The sequence below is a fragment of the Anastrepha obliqua genome, chromosome 4, assembly GCF_027943255.1.
Source record: "Anastrepha obliqua isolate idAnaObli1 chromosome 4, idAnaObli1_1.0, whole genome shotgun sequence".
Taxonomy (NCBI): Eukaryota; Metazoa; Arthropoda; class Insecta; order Diptera; family Tephritidae; genus Anastrepha; species Anastrepha obliqua.
In genome coordinates this window covers 47,568,651-47,583,980 of record NC_072895.1, presented here as the reverse complement: position 1 = coordinate 47,583,980, position 15,330 = coordinate 47,568,651, and the positions used below count along the sequence as shown (strand labels likewise).

Genomic DNA, 15,330 nt, shown 5'->3' with positions numbered 1-15,330 from the left:
TGATGCGAAAAAACGATTTGCAGACTAGAGCCACGAACTTGCTTGCGAGCAAAGAAAATGGCCACAAAATAAAATGTGTAACGTTGTGGCCACTAGACGTGGATTTCTACATGATAAAGTGTTGCCAACGTACAATTCTTTAAATGGGTTTTCACACAGAGCACGTTAACATGCATCAATCACTGACAATAAATATCAGTTTTGCTCAACATCAAAAAATTAAATTTAAGCAATATAAAACCGGAAAAGTAAGATAAGTATGTATATATATCTATTGAAAAAAATTAAAATAGGTAGAAAAATACTTAATAACGATGCATTGGTAATCACATTTTTTGTGCTTGTATATATTTCTCTTGAAGGGTTCGTATTGATTTTTTTCGCTTTAGTAGGAGCGCTGATATTTTTGTGATAAATATAATTAAGAACGATTCGGTCTTCGTCCAAAATTTTGTGAATCTTTTTCCGTTTTATATTGTAACTGGTAAGTAAATAAAAAATAAAGTATCTGGAGTATTCCTATAGCACTTTACTTTAGTTTAAGCGATTCAATAATGTCGAAAGATAAGCACTGCTCAGAAGAGCAATCCTACAGTTGCAAAATCCCAGATAGTCCCACCGTGCTATTTCAACACAATAAAACGATGGTTTTTAATGCTTTGAAATAATATTCTAAGCATAAAACATCAATTTTCTGAGTATAAAACAGTAGCAAACGTTTCCAGAAAAAAAGTGCGAAAGGTTATTGGCCAGATTGATGGGATGATTGTTAGACTGCCAAAACAGGATCCTGGGAAGAGTGCTGCCGACACCCATTAAGGGAGGCTCAATAATGGTGTGGGACTGCATTTTATGGAACGGTGTTGGACCAATTCATCGTATTGAAGGTAATATGGAACCGATCAAAATGTAATGCTGCCTTATTGCTTCGTTTTTAAGTATTTTTTTCGAACGACTGTCGAATTGTTTTAACTTTTGTACATGAAGTAAAAAAATTATGTGTTTTTTAAATAAAAGGACTGATATAGATTACAAATATTTTATTTATCGTCTATGCTTAGCGAATAGCGAACTCTACCACAATCGCCATCGAAGACAGCGAATAAAATAAAAAGATTTTTTAACAATTATTTATAATATTTTGTATATTTTAATCAGACATTTCTACATTTTATACCAAAGAAAAAAGAGTTTTAATAGCACTGGAGGGAAAAAGTAGTACAGAAAGTTAAACCCTTTTGGGTATTTATCAGAAAAAGGCGGGGAAATTTTTTGTTTGTTTTGATAATTTCGCGCAGTGTAGTTTGACATATTCCAAGTTGGTAGAATTTTGAAAGTGCAATTGTTTTTATTTCGCGATTGATTTTATATTCTTGCGGTTTAGTTTGATCTTAAATGGCTGATGAAAGTATTAATTCCAGTCCACAAAAGGTAAATCGCTCCATACATAGATCGCGTTTGCATCGAAAGAACAGAAGGCTCAACGCAACATTCACAACAGCAACAAAACCGCCTTGTAGCGAAGTAACAAATTTCCCTGCAAATAATGATAGGACTAGCGAGGAGGAGCTATCCTGCACATTGTTGGTAATGTATGACTCGGAGAAGAATGAGGAAGATGAAACAAATGTGGTACAATTGCATTCAGTCGTTGAAAGACCTCGTTTTGAAGCAGATGTAGATTTTGATCCATTTGCGGAGCAACGCCTTCTCGTGCTTGCGGATCACTGCGGAGCTCCTCCACGAAGCTCAACCAACTTTGTAGCTACTCAAAAATTTGAACTTTGTAGTAATTATTTACTTCAATCACCAGAACTGCCTTCAGATAAAAGTAATAATTTAAAAAGTATCCAAGGAGAGGCATTTGAAATCACAGATTCGGAGTTGCTACAAGCTTGCGTGGAAACCGAAAAAAACACTGTCACTAATAATATAAAGCAAGAAAAACTGGATTTAAATGAGGTACCTGCAACACCAGAATCAAAGCAAAAAACGAAAACAATAGTGGATTTAATACTTGAAGATTTCTGTAGTTCACCTGATCTACAGCACTCATCAGAGGAAAGTAGTTTCCTTTTTAGATTTGCTAACAAACCGCTGCGTACATACAGCAGACTTCGGCACAAACACACAATTGCACGTCAAAATATTGCTGAGCAATATGGCCAACCTACCAATAGTGGGAATCAATGCGTCGTCGATGATGATTTATTTAGCAATGATTCGTCAACTGATCTGTCGGTCCAAGAAGATCCTACTCAGCTAAGATCTACAACAAATGGAGAAGAAGTCGTCGATTTACACCATTCACAAAATTTGTGTGAAAATTTGCAAAATTTGAGTGCTTACTTTACTGAGTTGTCGGGATCAGATAAAAAACAAGAAATGGTTCTGGAATCTACGACGCAACAATTAATGCGAAACAAAAGTACAAATAGAATATTAACATCATCAGAAGGAAGTTCAAGTATATATTACACGGCAATAAAAGAAGAGGCAAATAGTTTGCTGAAGGAAGTAGAATTACATACCCAGGAACAATGTCTAACTAGTCGGAGTGGAAATATTTCATTTGATGAGGAATTTCAAGGTTTTCCGAGTAAGGATGAGAACACTTGCGTTGGTATAGAAACTATACCAAATAAAGATTGTGATATAGCAAAAACTCATGGTAAGTTATCCAATTGACGTCGACTATCTATATGTTCCAATTTGTTTCTTTTTTTCTTTTCTTTTTATAGTATACGATCTAGAAAGTTTGGATGACGATGACGAATGGAATGATGAATGCGATTTTTTTGCGAATTTCGATATGGAAGTAGCTTTAGATGCAGCGTCAGCGTCGAAATTGGAAAAAAAAGAGATGTTTGAAGTAATTAATAAAAAGAATTCAAGTCCGCATCATTCTTTGGAAGAAAATGTAGAAGTTGTACGAGGTTTTCGAACTGCCTCTAATAAAGCAGTGATAATATCTGCAGAGGCTCAATTATATGCTTCGAAAATACTTCATGAGCTACCGCCACTCCCAACAAATAGTGGCTACACAGACGACTTAGTAACGGAAGATGAAAACACTGCAGATTTTCAACCTGATCTGAATAGAACAGTATCGATACCCAAACCAGAAGGTTTTATTGAAAATTCTTCAAACACACCAACTAGTTCAAATGATAGACTGAGAAATTCTAGAATAGAAAATAATGGATTGCAAAGTTTTGCTGGCTTCGAAACGGCTTCAAGTAACAAAATTATAATTTCCAAGGAAGCGCTACAGCAAGCTGCAAAAATTGTTGAACAGTTGCCGCCATTACCGCACGACCATATTTGCATAATGCAAGACCCTCGCTCAACCACTGCGCCAACCAATAAAGAAACATTCGTTGGATTTCGTACTGCTTCAAGTAAAACAATAAAAGTATCCAAAGAGGCACAAGAGCGTGCATCAAAAATATTAGAGGAATTGCCAGAATTATATGCAGAACAGAAATTAGGGGCGACTAAGTGTGGAACGGAAACGACGTTGCCGAGTGCTAATTCATATGTAGGCTTTCGAACTGCATCGAGTAAAGCCATACAAATCTCAGAAGAGGCACAAAAGCGTGCGGCAATAATTGTACAAGACTTGGTAGATGAAAATGTTGATTATAATCGCAAAGAGTGCTTAGAAAATATGCAATTTAGTGAGTGGCCGGTAGAAGAGGTAGAACAGATCGATATTAATGCGAAACAGACAGCTATCGAAGGTGTATGTAATGCGAATTCTCCCGGTTTTGCCACATCATCTAAAAAACTAATTTTGGTATCAGACTCAGCCAAGCAAAAAACTGCCGCTATTCTCGAAAACTTACCAAAACTGCCTGCTGAAGTACAATCAGAATCTATATGCAAAAGCGCAGAAAGAGATTCTGAACCCGAACATCTCAATAATGTGGTATTTTCTGAGTGGTTTTTAGCGGAGGCTATTGACGTCTCTGGTGGTGAACAAGAGAAACAATCAAACGGCTCGAATAAAAGGAAACGCCTTGGTTTAGACTTTGATCATAACGGCGAAGAACCTAAAACTCCGCAGCGTACCCCAAAATCAGTGTGTAAATCGGTTAACACTCAACGAAGTCCGTTGACTCATATACAACCTACATTGAAACGTTCCAGCTTGAGTGAATTGGCAGTAAAGACACCGCCTGATTACAGAGCTAGCCATGGTATAATAGCGCGTAAGAATCTACTCTCCTTAAACAAACGTAATAAATTAAGTGCAAGGTCGTTGCGGCTGAGTAAAGAGTTGAAGGAGGATTCTAGTGTGGCTGAAACACCAACAAAACGAATTACAAACTCACATATTCCACCAATTACCGCTGAACCCAAATCACCACCTGATACACCAAATCTTCGGGAATTCTTTGCATCGGCATCAATGAGTACCAGTACACCACATCCGCCAGCACGACAGCAAACACACATACGTACACGTGCAAGAAAAAAGGATGACCTAGAAGCAGTCGCAACTGCTACACCCACAAACGACGTATCATTAAAGCGCATCGAATGGGAAAATGAGAGTTTGGATAGAAGTGTTTCTTCGCCGAATACTACGAGTAGATTGTCTAATTTGTCTTTTAGCAATATAACTAAAATGGCATCGAATCCGACGCCCAAACAACGTATTGAGCGTCTACGTATGTATGGTAAGCCACCAAGCGTCTCACCTATTTACATGTCTAGCACAAATAATTGTCGTATATCAGGACTAAAGAGACGTACTCGCAGTGACACCAAGAATGAGAAGAAGTAGCGAGAAATACTTGTTTGACGGCCACACTGAACGTGTACAGTAGAGCATGTGCTTAATTGTTCCATATCTTTTTTTATGAATGATTGCCATCAAAATGTATATATGTCTGTATTTATGTAAATTTAATTTAATTACTTTTTAATTTTTTTTGTCATTAATACAAATGTGTAATGATTAAGCAAAGTGGTTGTTGCAAAAGTTAAGAAGAATATAATTACTTTCAATAAATTTAGAAGCATAATCAAAAGGGCGCAAAAAACAGTGGCTCTAATCGCGTTTATCTAAGACGAAGGCAGTTTATCACTAATAAAGTTTAAGAAACTCAAGCGTAATATATTTAGGCTAGCCATAAATTCTGTGACAAATTTTACAATGCATATGGCGAGAACAAATTAGCAGAAAAAAGTTCCGCTATTTTTGCTTTTCTTCGTTTGCATTGAGTACTCATTAATTATACTCAGTTTGGTGGCAAATTTCGCTTGCTAATAATGAAGTGGGAGCTAAAGAAAATCGCACTACAGTGATTGCATTACAAAAGTCTGGCAAAAGGGCAAGTGAGGTTTACGAATTGCTGAAAAAACTTAATATTTCGAGACTATTTGTTTACCGCACGTTCAATAGTTGTTCCCAAACGTCTGAGGTGAACGCTATGAAAAGAAGTGGTGGTCCTCGCGTGGTTCGAACCAGCACAGCCATAAAAGCCGTTCGAGAAAGAATTCACAGAAATCCCCTTGGAGAGCAGAAAATCATGTTCAGGGAAATTAATGTATCGGCCAGATCCATGCCAAGATTAATTAGTGATGATCTTCACATGAAAGCCCTCCGTCGCTCAACTGGAAATCTTTTGACTACGCGCTTGAATAAAATTAGACTCGACAGATGCAAACAGCTTCTTCGGTGGCACGCGGTCAACAGCCATGAAAATATTCTTCTTACAGATGAGAAAATGTTTACTGGTGAAGTCGTTTTTAAGAAGCAAAACGACAAAATCTATGCTCGTTTCCACGACAATCGGTTCTACGTTACCGAAACGACCCGGATTTATATCCGGCCAAGGACTGTGACTCCAGCAGCATTCACCGTATGTAAGTATGTATCACAAGGAACATAAAGCATTGCGAGAAATTGGCCGTTTGATAGATAGGAGGTTAGCTACAGTTCAAAAGATTGTGAATAAATATAAAAGTGCGGGAAGCACCACTAATAAAGAGCGTTGTGGGCCTCCCAGAGAAAAAAGCTTAGTCGCACGGAAACTCAGGACAAACCACAAAATAAATGCCCCAAAATTGAAATCTGAAGTTGAAAATGAGACTGCAAAACAATTTAGCACCCAAATTATTTTGCATAGTGCTGGTTATCATACCTAGGCACAGTGTTAGGAAAAAGCCCTTTGTGAGTAGTGTCAATCGGAGTAAATGCGGATTTCATATGCAAAAGATCATGAAAAATATGACCAAACGTTTTGGAACCAAGTCAAATTTTCTGATGAGTGTAAGTTCAGTATCTATGGATCCGATGGCCGTGAAAACGTTTGGAGAAAAGTTAACGCGGAATTGGATCCAAACAATATCACCGGCACGGTGAAGCATGGAGGGGGCTCAGTGATGGTTTGTGGATGTATGGCTGCGAACGGGGTTGGAAACTTGGTATTTATCGAAAATATTATGGTTACTTAAATATTTTGAAAAATACAGGGTGGCTGATGAATTTTGCTACATTAAGAAACTCAAATAACTTTTTTTTAGTGTATGGAATTCATTTATTTTTTTTTTTCAAGTTGAAGGTCATTAAAAATGTAGCTTAACTAGTTTTAAAAATAATTGAATTTAAATGCCCCCCATGCTCGTTGACACAAGTGCGGCATCTTAGTAAAAAGTTGTTCATTGTTGCTTTGAGAGTTGCGACAGGAATAGCCGCAATTGTTGCCCGAATGGATTGTTTTAGTTCATCCAAATTTGTTGGCTTTGTTTTATAAACTTCTTGTTTACATAAACCCCACAAGAAAAAGTCAGGTGCAGTAAGGTCAGGCGACCTGGGGGGCCAACGGGAAATTTTCGTCGCAACTCTTCATAACAGTCTGGGCTATGTGAGACGTTGCCCCATCTTGTTGAAACCACACAGAGTTGAAAGGAATTCTCTTTCGGCGTAGTTCTGGATAGAAAAATTCTTTCAGCATTTTCAAATAACGGTCTCCAGTAACCGTAACGGTGTGACCATTTTCTTCAAAAAAATAAGGCCCGACAATACAGCGTGAAGAAACCGCACACCACACTGTCACGCGAAGAGGATGCAATTCCGTCTCGTGGAGTATCTGTGGGTTAGAAGTACTCCATATTCGACAATTTTGTTTGTTCACATTGCCGTTTAAGGGGTTAGGAGTAGTCAGAATTTTCAAAAAATCGATTTTTTGTTTTTTGCATTTTCTTAAAGTATAATGTTTTAAAAATATTGTGTAAAAATTTGAAGTGAATCCGACAAATACTTTTCAAGTTATTCAACAATTAACAAAGGGCGCTCGGCCGCCCCGGAGCCGATAGCAAAACTTTAAATGCGTTTTTCTCAAAACTATGTTTTTCAAACTGGTGAACACTGTAACTTAAAAACCGCTACGTAGATTTCAATAAAATTTATACAGCTTTTGAAAAACATAAAAAACTTGTGCCTGATCGAAGGATTTTTTTTTTTTTCAAAAATTTCGATTTTTTTTTAACAATTAACTGTTGGTTTTTTTCTAAAATCTGGGAAAAATTTTCTGAGGCCGCCATTTTGTTCATTTTGAAAAAAAAAAGCTTCGATCAGGCACAAGATTATCTATTAATAAAACTAATTTTTCTTGTCCGATTGGTTTTAGATGAATCTGCAAGGACTTGTGATGTTCACCGCAAGGGACTTCTGGAGAAACGGGCTTCACACAAACAGCGATAACTTTTGCAATTATTAATTTTTTTTTTTGAAATTTTGGTGAAGTCAAGTTAAGACATGATGTTTTTATGCTATGTTTTTATTTTTGTTAAATAAATTAATTAAGTAGCAAAAAAAATTCGTGAAAATCATCATTTTTTCGGGCCTCTGACTACCCCTAACCCCTTAAATCGAAATGGGCCTCATCAGACATGAAAAGGCAGTTTAACATGTTTTGGTCTTCTTCCACCATTTGCAGGATCTTCTGGCAAAATTCCAAGCGAATCGGCAAGTCTGCTGCATTCAGTTTGTTAACCATTTGAATTTTGTAGGGAAATAAGTCTAAATCTTTGTGCATTATTGTTTGCAAAGACTGTCGGCTGACACCAAGTTGAGCAGATAAGCTTCTTGTTGAAACCCTTGGATTGCTTTGTATAGCTGCAGCTACAGCAGCGATCGTTTCCTCCGTCCGAACTGGTGGGTTTCGATGATAAGGCCTTCTTGCGACTGTTCCTTGCTCAGCAAAATTATTCACCAGTCTCATTATGGCCCATCTGCTCGGGGGATCGCCGCCAAACATCCGCCTGTACTCTCTCTGTACCAAAACTACGGACTCCAGTGCGTGATAGCGGCGGACTATCCAAATTCTTGTTTGCGTGTCCCAGTTATCCATTTTAATAAATTTTAAAGATCAATCTGCAAATTAAAACAAAAATGGAACAGATAACTTAAAAAGAAAAAAAGTTATTCAATTTTTTTTTGGTAGCGGCTTTCATCAGCCACCCTGTATTTTTTTTAATTAATTAATGTTTTCATACCTGTACTGTCAGCGTCACAAGAAAATGTTTTGATTATTTATGTACTACGAGAATCATATAAAGTAAAGTTACAAGTTTGTATAAAATTTGTAAAAATTCGGCAAATTTTCAACAATATTTCCAATTTTGTTCTTAGAATTTTTAGAAAAATTTCATGTACGCAGTTTTATATATTATTGAATTTTGGTACAATACAGTGTAAGTTTCAAGTGGTTGTAAAATCGCGTTGATTTTTAACAAGTTTTTCTGCTGACGGTGTTGAGTGTTTTCTTCAACATAAAAAAATATGGAGTAGTCGTTATATGGAGAAAATGCCCAAGACCGCAATCGAAAAAAAAATCTCAAAAATCAGTGTGATTTTCGACTTGAAACTTGTACTTTCAAATTAAAATTGAATGAGGTACATATAAAATTGCATTTTTTGTTTTTTTTGTGTCGGGACAAGTAGCAAGTGCAGCACTCAGACATTAATTCAGTTCATTGTACTACACTTGGATTTCCTTTTAATTTTCTTTAAATCTACCCGATCTCCGAAGAAATCTGAGTAGATCTTGTGGTGCCAAGGAGCCAAGATGGTCGCTTGGTAGTATGGTATTTTTTTTTTTTTCATTTTTTTTGTTTTTTTTTATAAATTATTCTATAACATCTTAAGATTATTGTGTAAAAGTTTGAAGTGCATTAGAGTAAAATTGACAAAGACACAAAGGATTAAGTATCTACCTCTCCAACCGGATTTCACGCTGCCGAAAATAGCTACCTAATCTTTAAACGCGTTTTTCTCACACTTGCCTTTTTTACGGTCGGTGTCCACTGTAGATTCATATCTACTGCACCGATTCTTTTCAAATTTGGTTTTTTTGTTTCTTTACTTTATTCACGAGGTAATGACGTCGAGTTTTTTTTTTTTAAATTTTGTCATATTTTAAAACAACAAAGTTTTCAAGTTTTTTTTATGAAAAATCGGTGTTTTGACTTCAAAGAGCTTTAAAAAAAAAAAAAAAAAAAAAAAAAAAAAAAAATTCGACGTTGTTACCTGCGAAACTTTATTAGCTGATGAAATCAATTTGGTTTTTTGATTTTAGTTGATCCAGTAATGAGTTCTGAGGGACACCGCAATAAAACTTTTTTATGAGACGTCCGCGAAGATTCGCTGCCACCAACTCATTTCTTCATAAAAATCAATGAAAATTTCACACAATATTCTTTAAATATGACTTTATAATGAAGTAATTTTAAAATTTTGAATAAATCAACTGTGTCGACAAAAAAAATTTCGAAAAATATGCTTGTTTTACACCGAATTAACCATACTACCCCCTTAACTCATCAGTGCCAAAGACCTCAAACCTTTTTAAATTCAGGATCTCAAAATTGAATTCAGAACTATGCTTTAGTGGACTTTTTTCTTAAACTTTTATGCTAGAAAGGTTGAAAAGAAAAATTAGCCCGCCCTATTTTTTGCAAAATAAAAAATTTGCAACTACTTTTTTGCAATTGTTTCTACATGAAATCGCTCGTGTAAGTAATGATGATCCTTTTGAACCCAAAATTATTAAAATCGGTTCATTTTTGACTAAGTTATGAGCATTTAAAAACAAAATTTTCTTATATTATTAAAAAAAATCGATTTTGAGCCGAAAAACAAAATTGCCGATAACTCTTGAAAAAAAATTTTTTCGGGCGAACAAAAAAATACGTGTCTCATTATTTTGACCAGAGAGCAACATATTTCAGTTACATCGAAATCGAAGAACATGACCCGAATAGCCCGGTTGAATTGAAATGGAAAGCATTTGTAATTATTTTTTGTTTTTTGCTTTTGACCCCTAGAATTTTAAAGTTTATAAACAAAAATTAACAGTTTAGAGAAATATATATTATGCGGTAATGGGTACTAATACCTGTTTTATCACACTTCGTTTTGAAGATGTGTTTCCGAATACGACCGAAAGTCGTCTTCCGCACAAATCACTGGTCTTCTGTGTATCGTAGTACATTTTGCGAATTTGTTTCCTCAATCAGCGTGACTTGAACGACGTAGAAAATGATGTTTGTATGTGGTAACGCAAGTGCAGGTCCCTGATTAAAATAACTCGATAATTCTTTAAACTTCATTTTTAATATACGAATTCATTAGTTTTTTTTTGTTTTTTGCTTAAAACACGCTTTATTATTTCTTATAAATACATATGTATGTGGGTATGTATAAATATAAGAGGCTGTGATGTAAAAATGCTCTCAAACTACTCATTCGCTTGAAATAAAATATGTATATATGTATATGTATTCATATGCAGTTAAACGTCTAAATTAGTAAATCATTTAATGATTGTTGTTGGCAATATTTTGTTTTTTTTTTTTGTTTCTTCTACAACACTACTACATACTACTAGAGACGTTTGGAACATTACTTTCCAATTTACGCCACACCACATTACACATTTCTCGCACCAAAGCCTTCTCACCGTCATCCATTTGATCTCTTGAATTCTCAATGAGACCACTGAGACGATCTCGCTCCAATTGTTCACGTACTTCGAGTACTTGCAGTGCACGTACGACAGCTTCGGGTCTACTCGATATTGGATCGTTAAGCGGATTTTGTGCAGATTGTTGCTGCTGCTGCTGCTGTATTTGCTGTTGCTGTTGTGTTTGCTGCTGCTGGGGTTGAGTTTGCGTTTGCGCTTGAGGTTGGGAGTGCTGTGAAACTAGAATATTAGCTGTCGGTGTCGTAGCACCAACACGTTCCTCTTCCAATTGCCTTATACGCCGTTCCAAAGAGCGTACATACTGGACGGTTTGATCACTAAGCGTTGTGCGTAATGTGGCATCCTATAAATTATAAATATTAAGGTCTTATTTAATATAGTTTATTATGATAATTGACAATTGAAAGGTATTAAAAAGAGTTCGTGTTTGTTTTTGGCATAAATAAATATTTTTTGAGTTATATGAGCAAGAGCGCCATAACAAAAGAAAATAATTACATAGATATGTAAGTATGCAGAAATTACCATCAGCTCTTCTTAGATGCTGTGTAAAAAATGCATGGTGCTATCTAAAAATAGTTCATCCAATTTTTTTTTGAATAACTTTGTAGCTAAATAAACAAAAAAGTGATATATGTATATAAATATATATATGTATTATATAATTGGCGCATACACCCTTTCTGGGTATTTGTTTGTTCACAAATGGATAAATAAATATTAAATAAAAACAAAAAAATAGACTTCTAATTTGTGTGGCCCTAGAACAAATTTAGAGAAAGAAAAAGAAGACGTCGATATATCGACGTTGAAGGTTGTTTGGCAACACTTTGCGTCTAGAGCAGCAATATTCTCAACAGAACTTCCACTTCTATTCTTCTTCTATCCTTGACAGAACCTTGAAATTTTTTCACCAACCTTTGAATTGACAACTCATTTAGATGATTATCTCCACTAACGAAATCACGAATTTTGCGATATGTTGTTCTTGAATATCGACCATTTTCGATCGCGTTGTTCTATCGTGTAAGATTTACGTTAGCTCAACTGATTTGAATATACCTTCAAGCATTGAGTTTCTCATAAATAAAGCCAGTTTAATCAAACTTTTTTTTTTCAAGAAATAATCTCAAAAAAAAAGCTCTTTCTCTCTTAGCTTCACAGGCTGTGGTGGACCATAGCTTCATCAACAATCCTCCTCCAATTCAGTCTCTCTCTTGCCTTATTTCTCCAATTACGAACGTTCAACGCTTCTAAGTCTGCTTCTACGTCTTCAAGCCATCTCTTTCTTCCTCCAATTGGACGCAAAGTAAACACCCTTTTTTGGATTCTTTCGTTGGGCATTCTTATGATGTGGCTAGTCCATCTAATCCCTTGCGCTTTAATAAAACGTATTACATTTTCACCACCAATAAGGTTTTTAATTTCGTTGTTGTAACGGATGCGCACGTACGTTTTCAAGCCGAATAGGACCGTAGCTTTTTTTCTCATTAGGATTCAAAACGTAATAGCTGCTTTATATCATTAGCTTTCAATGTCCAGATTTTAGCACCATAAGTAAGAACTGGACGTATCAAAGTTTTATACATCTTGATTTTCTTCATTCGTCATAAAATCTTTGATCTGAGCAATTTTATATTTTCATAGTACGTCTTATTAGCAGATTTAATTCTTTCATCTATTGCAATTGATGTGTCTTTACACGCTGATAGAATGAATCCTAAGTATTTGACCTTCAAAAACAAAATCATCTATAGCTAGATTGTTGGGAATGAATGCGAGCGAAGAATAAACTTAGTTTTTTCGGCGTTGACATTCTGTCCTATAATTTTTACTTTTGTTTCTAGCTGCTTGAATATGGGAATTAGTTTGTTTTTGTTTTTTCCCATGATGAGAACGTCGTCAGCATAAGCACATATTTGAAAATCTTTGTCAAATATTGTTCCGGACAAGTTAATTTCTTTTACAACTGTGTGCAACATAAGGTTGAAAATCAGAGCGGACAAATCGTCCCCTTGTTTAACACCAGACAGGACCTGGAAGGGTTCAGACAATTCACCTTGTACTCTCACCTTGCTAGTAGTACTCTTCAACGTGCAGAGTATCAGTTTAATCAGTTTCAACGGAATGACAAGTTTTTGGAAACACTGTTTGATTTGCTTTCTGTCTAGACTATCAAACGCTTGTTTAAAATCAATAAATGGGCAGAATATATGTATCTACATATGTTCTGCTCGAAAAATTTTTCAAAAATTTGGTTTACCAGGAAACCTTGATCAATTGTTGATCGATTGCTTTTAAAGCCACACTGGTATTCATCTATTATTTCATCAGCATAAATTTTGATACGCTCGTACACAATATTTGTGAACACTTTGTAACCAACGTTCAATAGCGATATTCCTCGATAATTTCGACATTCAGTCGTATTGCCCTTCTTATGTATTGGCACCATTACACTTGTCAGCCATTCATTTGGTATTTTCTTATTTTCCCAAATGGTTTTTGCAAGATGGTGTATTTGCTTGTGCAAGGCTTGCCCTTCATATTTTATGAGCTCTGCCGAGATTCCGTCTTCACCACCTATTTTATTGTTTTTTAATTTATTTATTGCTGTGGTTACTTCAATTATGCTAGGCCCATCAATCAACATTTCAGCTGTATGGATCTCCTCTCTTTCATTGTTATTATCATTATCATTCCTATGACTTTCGTTGAGGAGCTCGGTGAAATGTTGTTCGCATCTTTCTATCACGTTTTGCTTGTCACTAATAATATTTCCATTCTTGTCCCTACAAACGTTGGTTTTTGTTTGGAAAGCTGTTGGTTGCCTTTTTATGTTTTGGTACATGGATCTGACATTTTTGTTGGCGAAGTCTCCTTCAATTTGTTTAATTTGTTGTTTAAAATAAATTTTTTTCTTTGTCTTATTATCTTTTCGGCTTCTTTTCTCTTATTTTGGTATTCAAGAAAGTTTGCTCTCGAACATCTTTCGACGTATGCTTTTCTCGCTTGCTGCTTTATAATATTTGCTTTGCGGCAATCCTCATCTCCTTTTTTCGATTATGTTTTTTGCAGTGTTCATAATAAGATTTTTTAGTTCGTTCCAGTGTTCATCGATACTTACTGCGTTTCTTTCATTTGGTTCGTTTACAATATTATTTACATTTGTTTCCAAAGATTCTCTGTATTTCTTTTTCGTAATTTCGTTCTTGTGCATCTCCTGGGTATTCCATTTTACCTTTCTATGACCTTTAGTCTCAGAAAACAGAAGTGCTTAAACTTAAAAAGTCTGCATAAAAATATTTAAAAATTAAACCAACGAAATCAAATTTAAAGTTAGGCTACCATTGGAAAAGTTTTCTTAATCAATTAAATTTTTAGAAAATTAACTAAATTTTTTTTGCAAATATCAGCGCACCTTCGTTCGATTGATCTATCAACTAAGGTGATTCTTTGCAAAAAATATTTATAAAAACATCAAATTTTTGGAGGCATTTTCAAATCGGTCCAGCTCACGAAAATCTTATTGTTTTCTGAAATAAAGGTTGTCAAAAAAGTCTTGCGGTATTTTTATTGAATTTTCAATTGTTCATAAAATTGGTTATAATAATGCGATTTAAGTCAAATATGCGCCGTTTTGTTCGATGACAAGTTCCCAACGAGATGCCAACTTCATAATGTCCCTCTTATAGAAGCTCGCTTCCCTATTGTCAAAAAACTCGGAGAGCCAATTTTCACAGGACTCTCTTGAGGACAACTTCCGACTATCAAGCTCGTTCGCCATGGACAGAAATAGGTGGTAATCACTTGGTGCGAGATCCGGACTATACGGTGGATGCAAAAGAACCCATCCCATCCGAGCTCCCGGAGCTTCTGGCGCGTCACCAAAGATGTGTGTGGCCTGGCGTTGTCCTGATGGAAGACAATTCGGCCTCTATTAATCAAAGATGGCTTCTTCTGCATGAGTGCTGCATTCAAGCGGTCCAGTTGTTGGCAGTACAGGTGCTCCCATAGGGGAGCAGCTCATAGTGGATGATTCCCTGCCAATCCCACCAAACACACAGAAGAACCTTCCTGGCCGTCAATCCAGGTTTGGCCACCGTCTGGGCAGCTTCACCGCTTTTCGACCACGACCGTTTGCGCTTCACGTTGTCGTAAGTGACCCACTTTTCATCGCCAGTCACCATCCGCTTCAAAAACGGGTCGATTTTGTTGCGATTCAGAAGCGATTCACATGCATCCATACGGGCAAAAATGTTTTTTTGCGTCAAGTCGTGTGGCACCCATACATCGAGCTTCTTTTAGAATCCAAGCTTCTTCAAATGGT

General features: G+C 35.9%; 2 protein-coding genes across 3 annotated transcripts in view; one reads left to right on the top strand and one right to left on the bottom strand.

Annotated features, from left to right (window-relative positions):
• The first annotated feature begins 735 nt into the window (after positions 1–735).
• Positions 736–5,055, top strand: LOC129243837 (breast cancer type 2 susceptibility protein homolog). 2 transcript variants are annotated; one of them, XM_054881183.1, is made up of 3 exons: positions 736–887; positions 1,422–2,671; positions 2,742–5,055. In XM_054881183.1, the coding sequence occupies exons 2-3, from the start codon at positions 1,591–1,593 to the stop codon at positions 4,790–4,792; spliced, it is 3,132 nt and encodes a 1,043-aa protein (XP_054737158.1). In that variant the 5' UTR covers positions 736–887; positions 1,422–1,590; the 3' UTR covers positions 4,793–5,055. The 2 variants fall into 2 exon arrangements, with proteins under 2 accessions (XP_054737158.1, XP_054737157.1); XM_054881182.1 differs by lacking the exon at positions 736–887 and having other exon boundaries at positions 1,301–2,671.
• Positions 5,056–10,468: 5,413 nt separating this feature from the next.
• Positions 10,469–15,330, bottom strand: part of LOC129243838 (alpha-protein kinase 1) — a 94,668-nt gene continuing 89,806 nt past the window's right edge. The window contains exon 5 of the mRNA XM_054881184.1: positions 10,469–11,343. Within this exon, the coding sequence (XP_054737159.1) occupies positions 10,891–11,343 (453 nt within the window). The 3' untranslated portion in view covers positions 10,469–10,890. The remainder of the gene's footprint in view (positions 11,344–15,330) is intronic.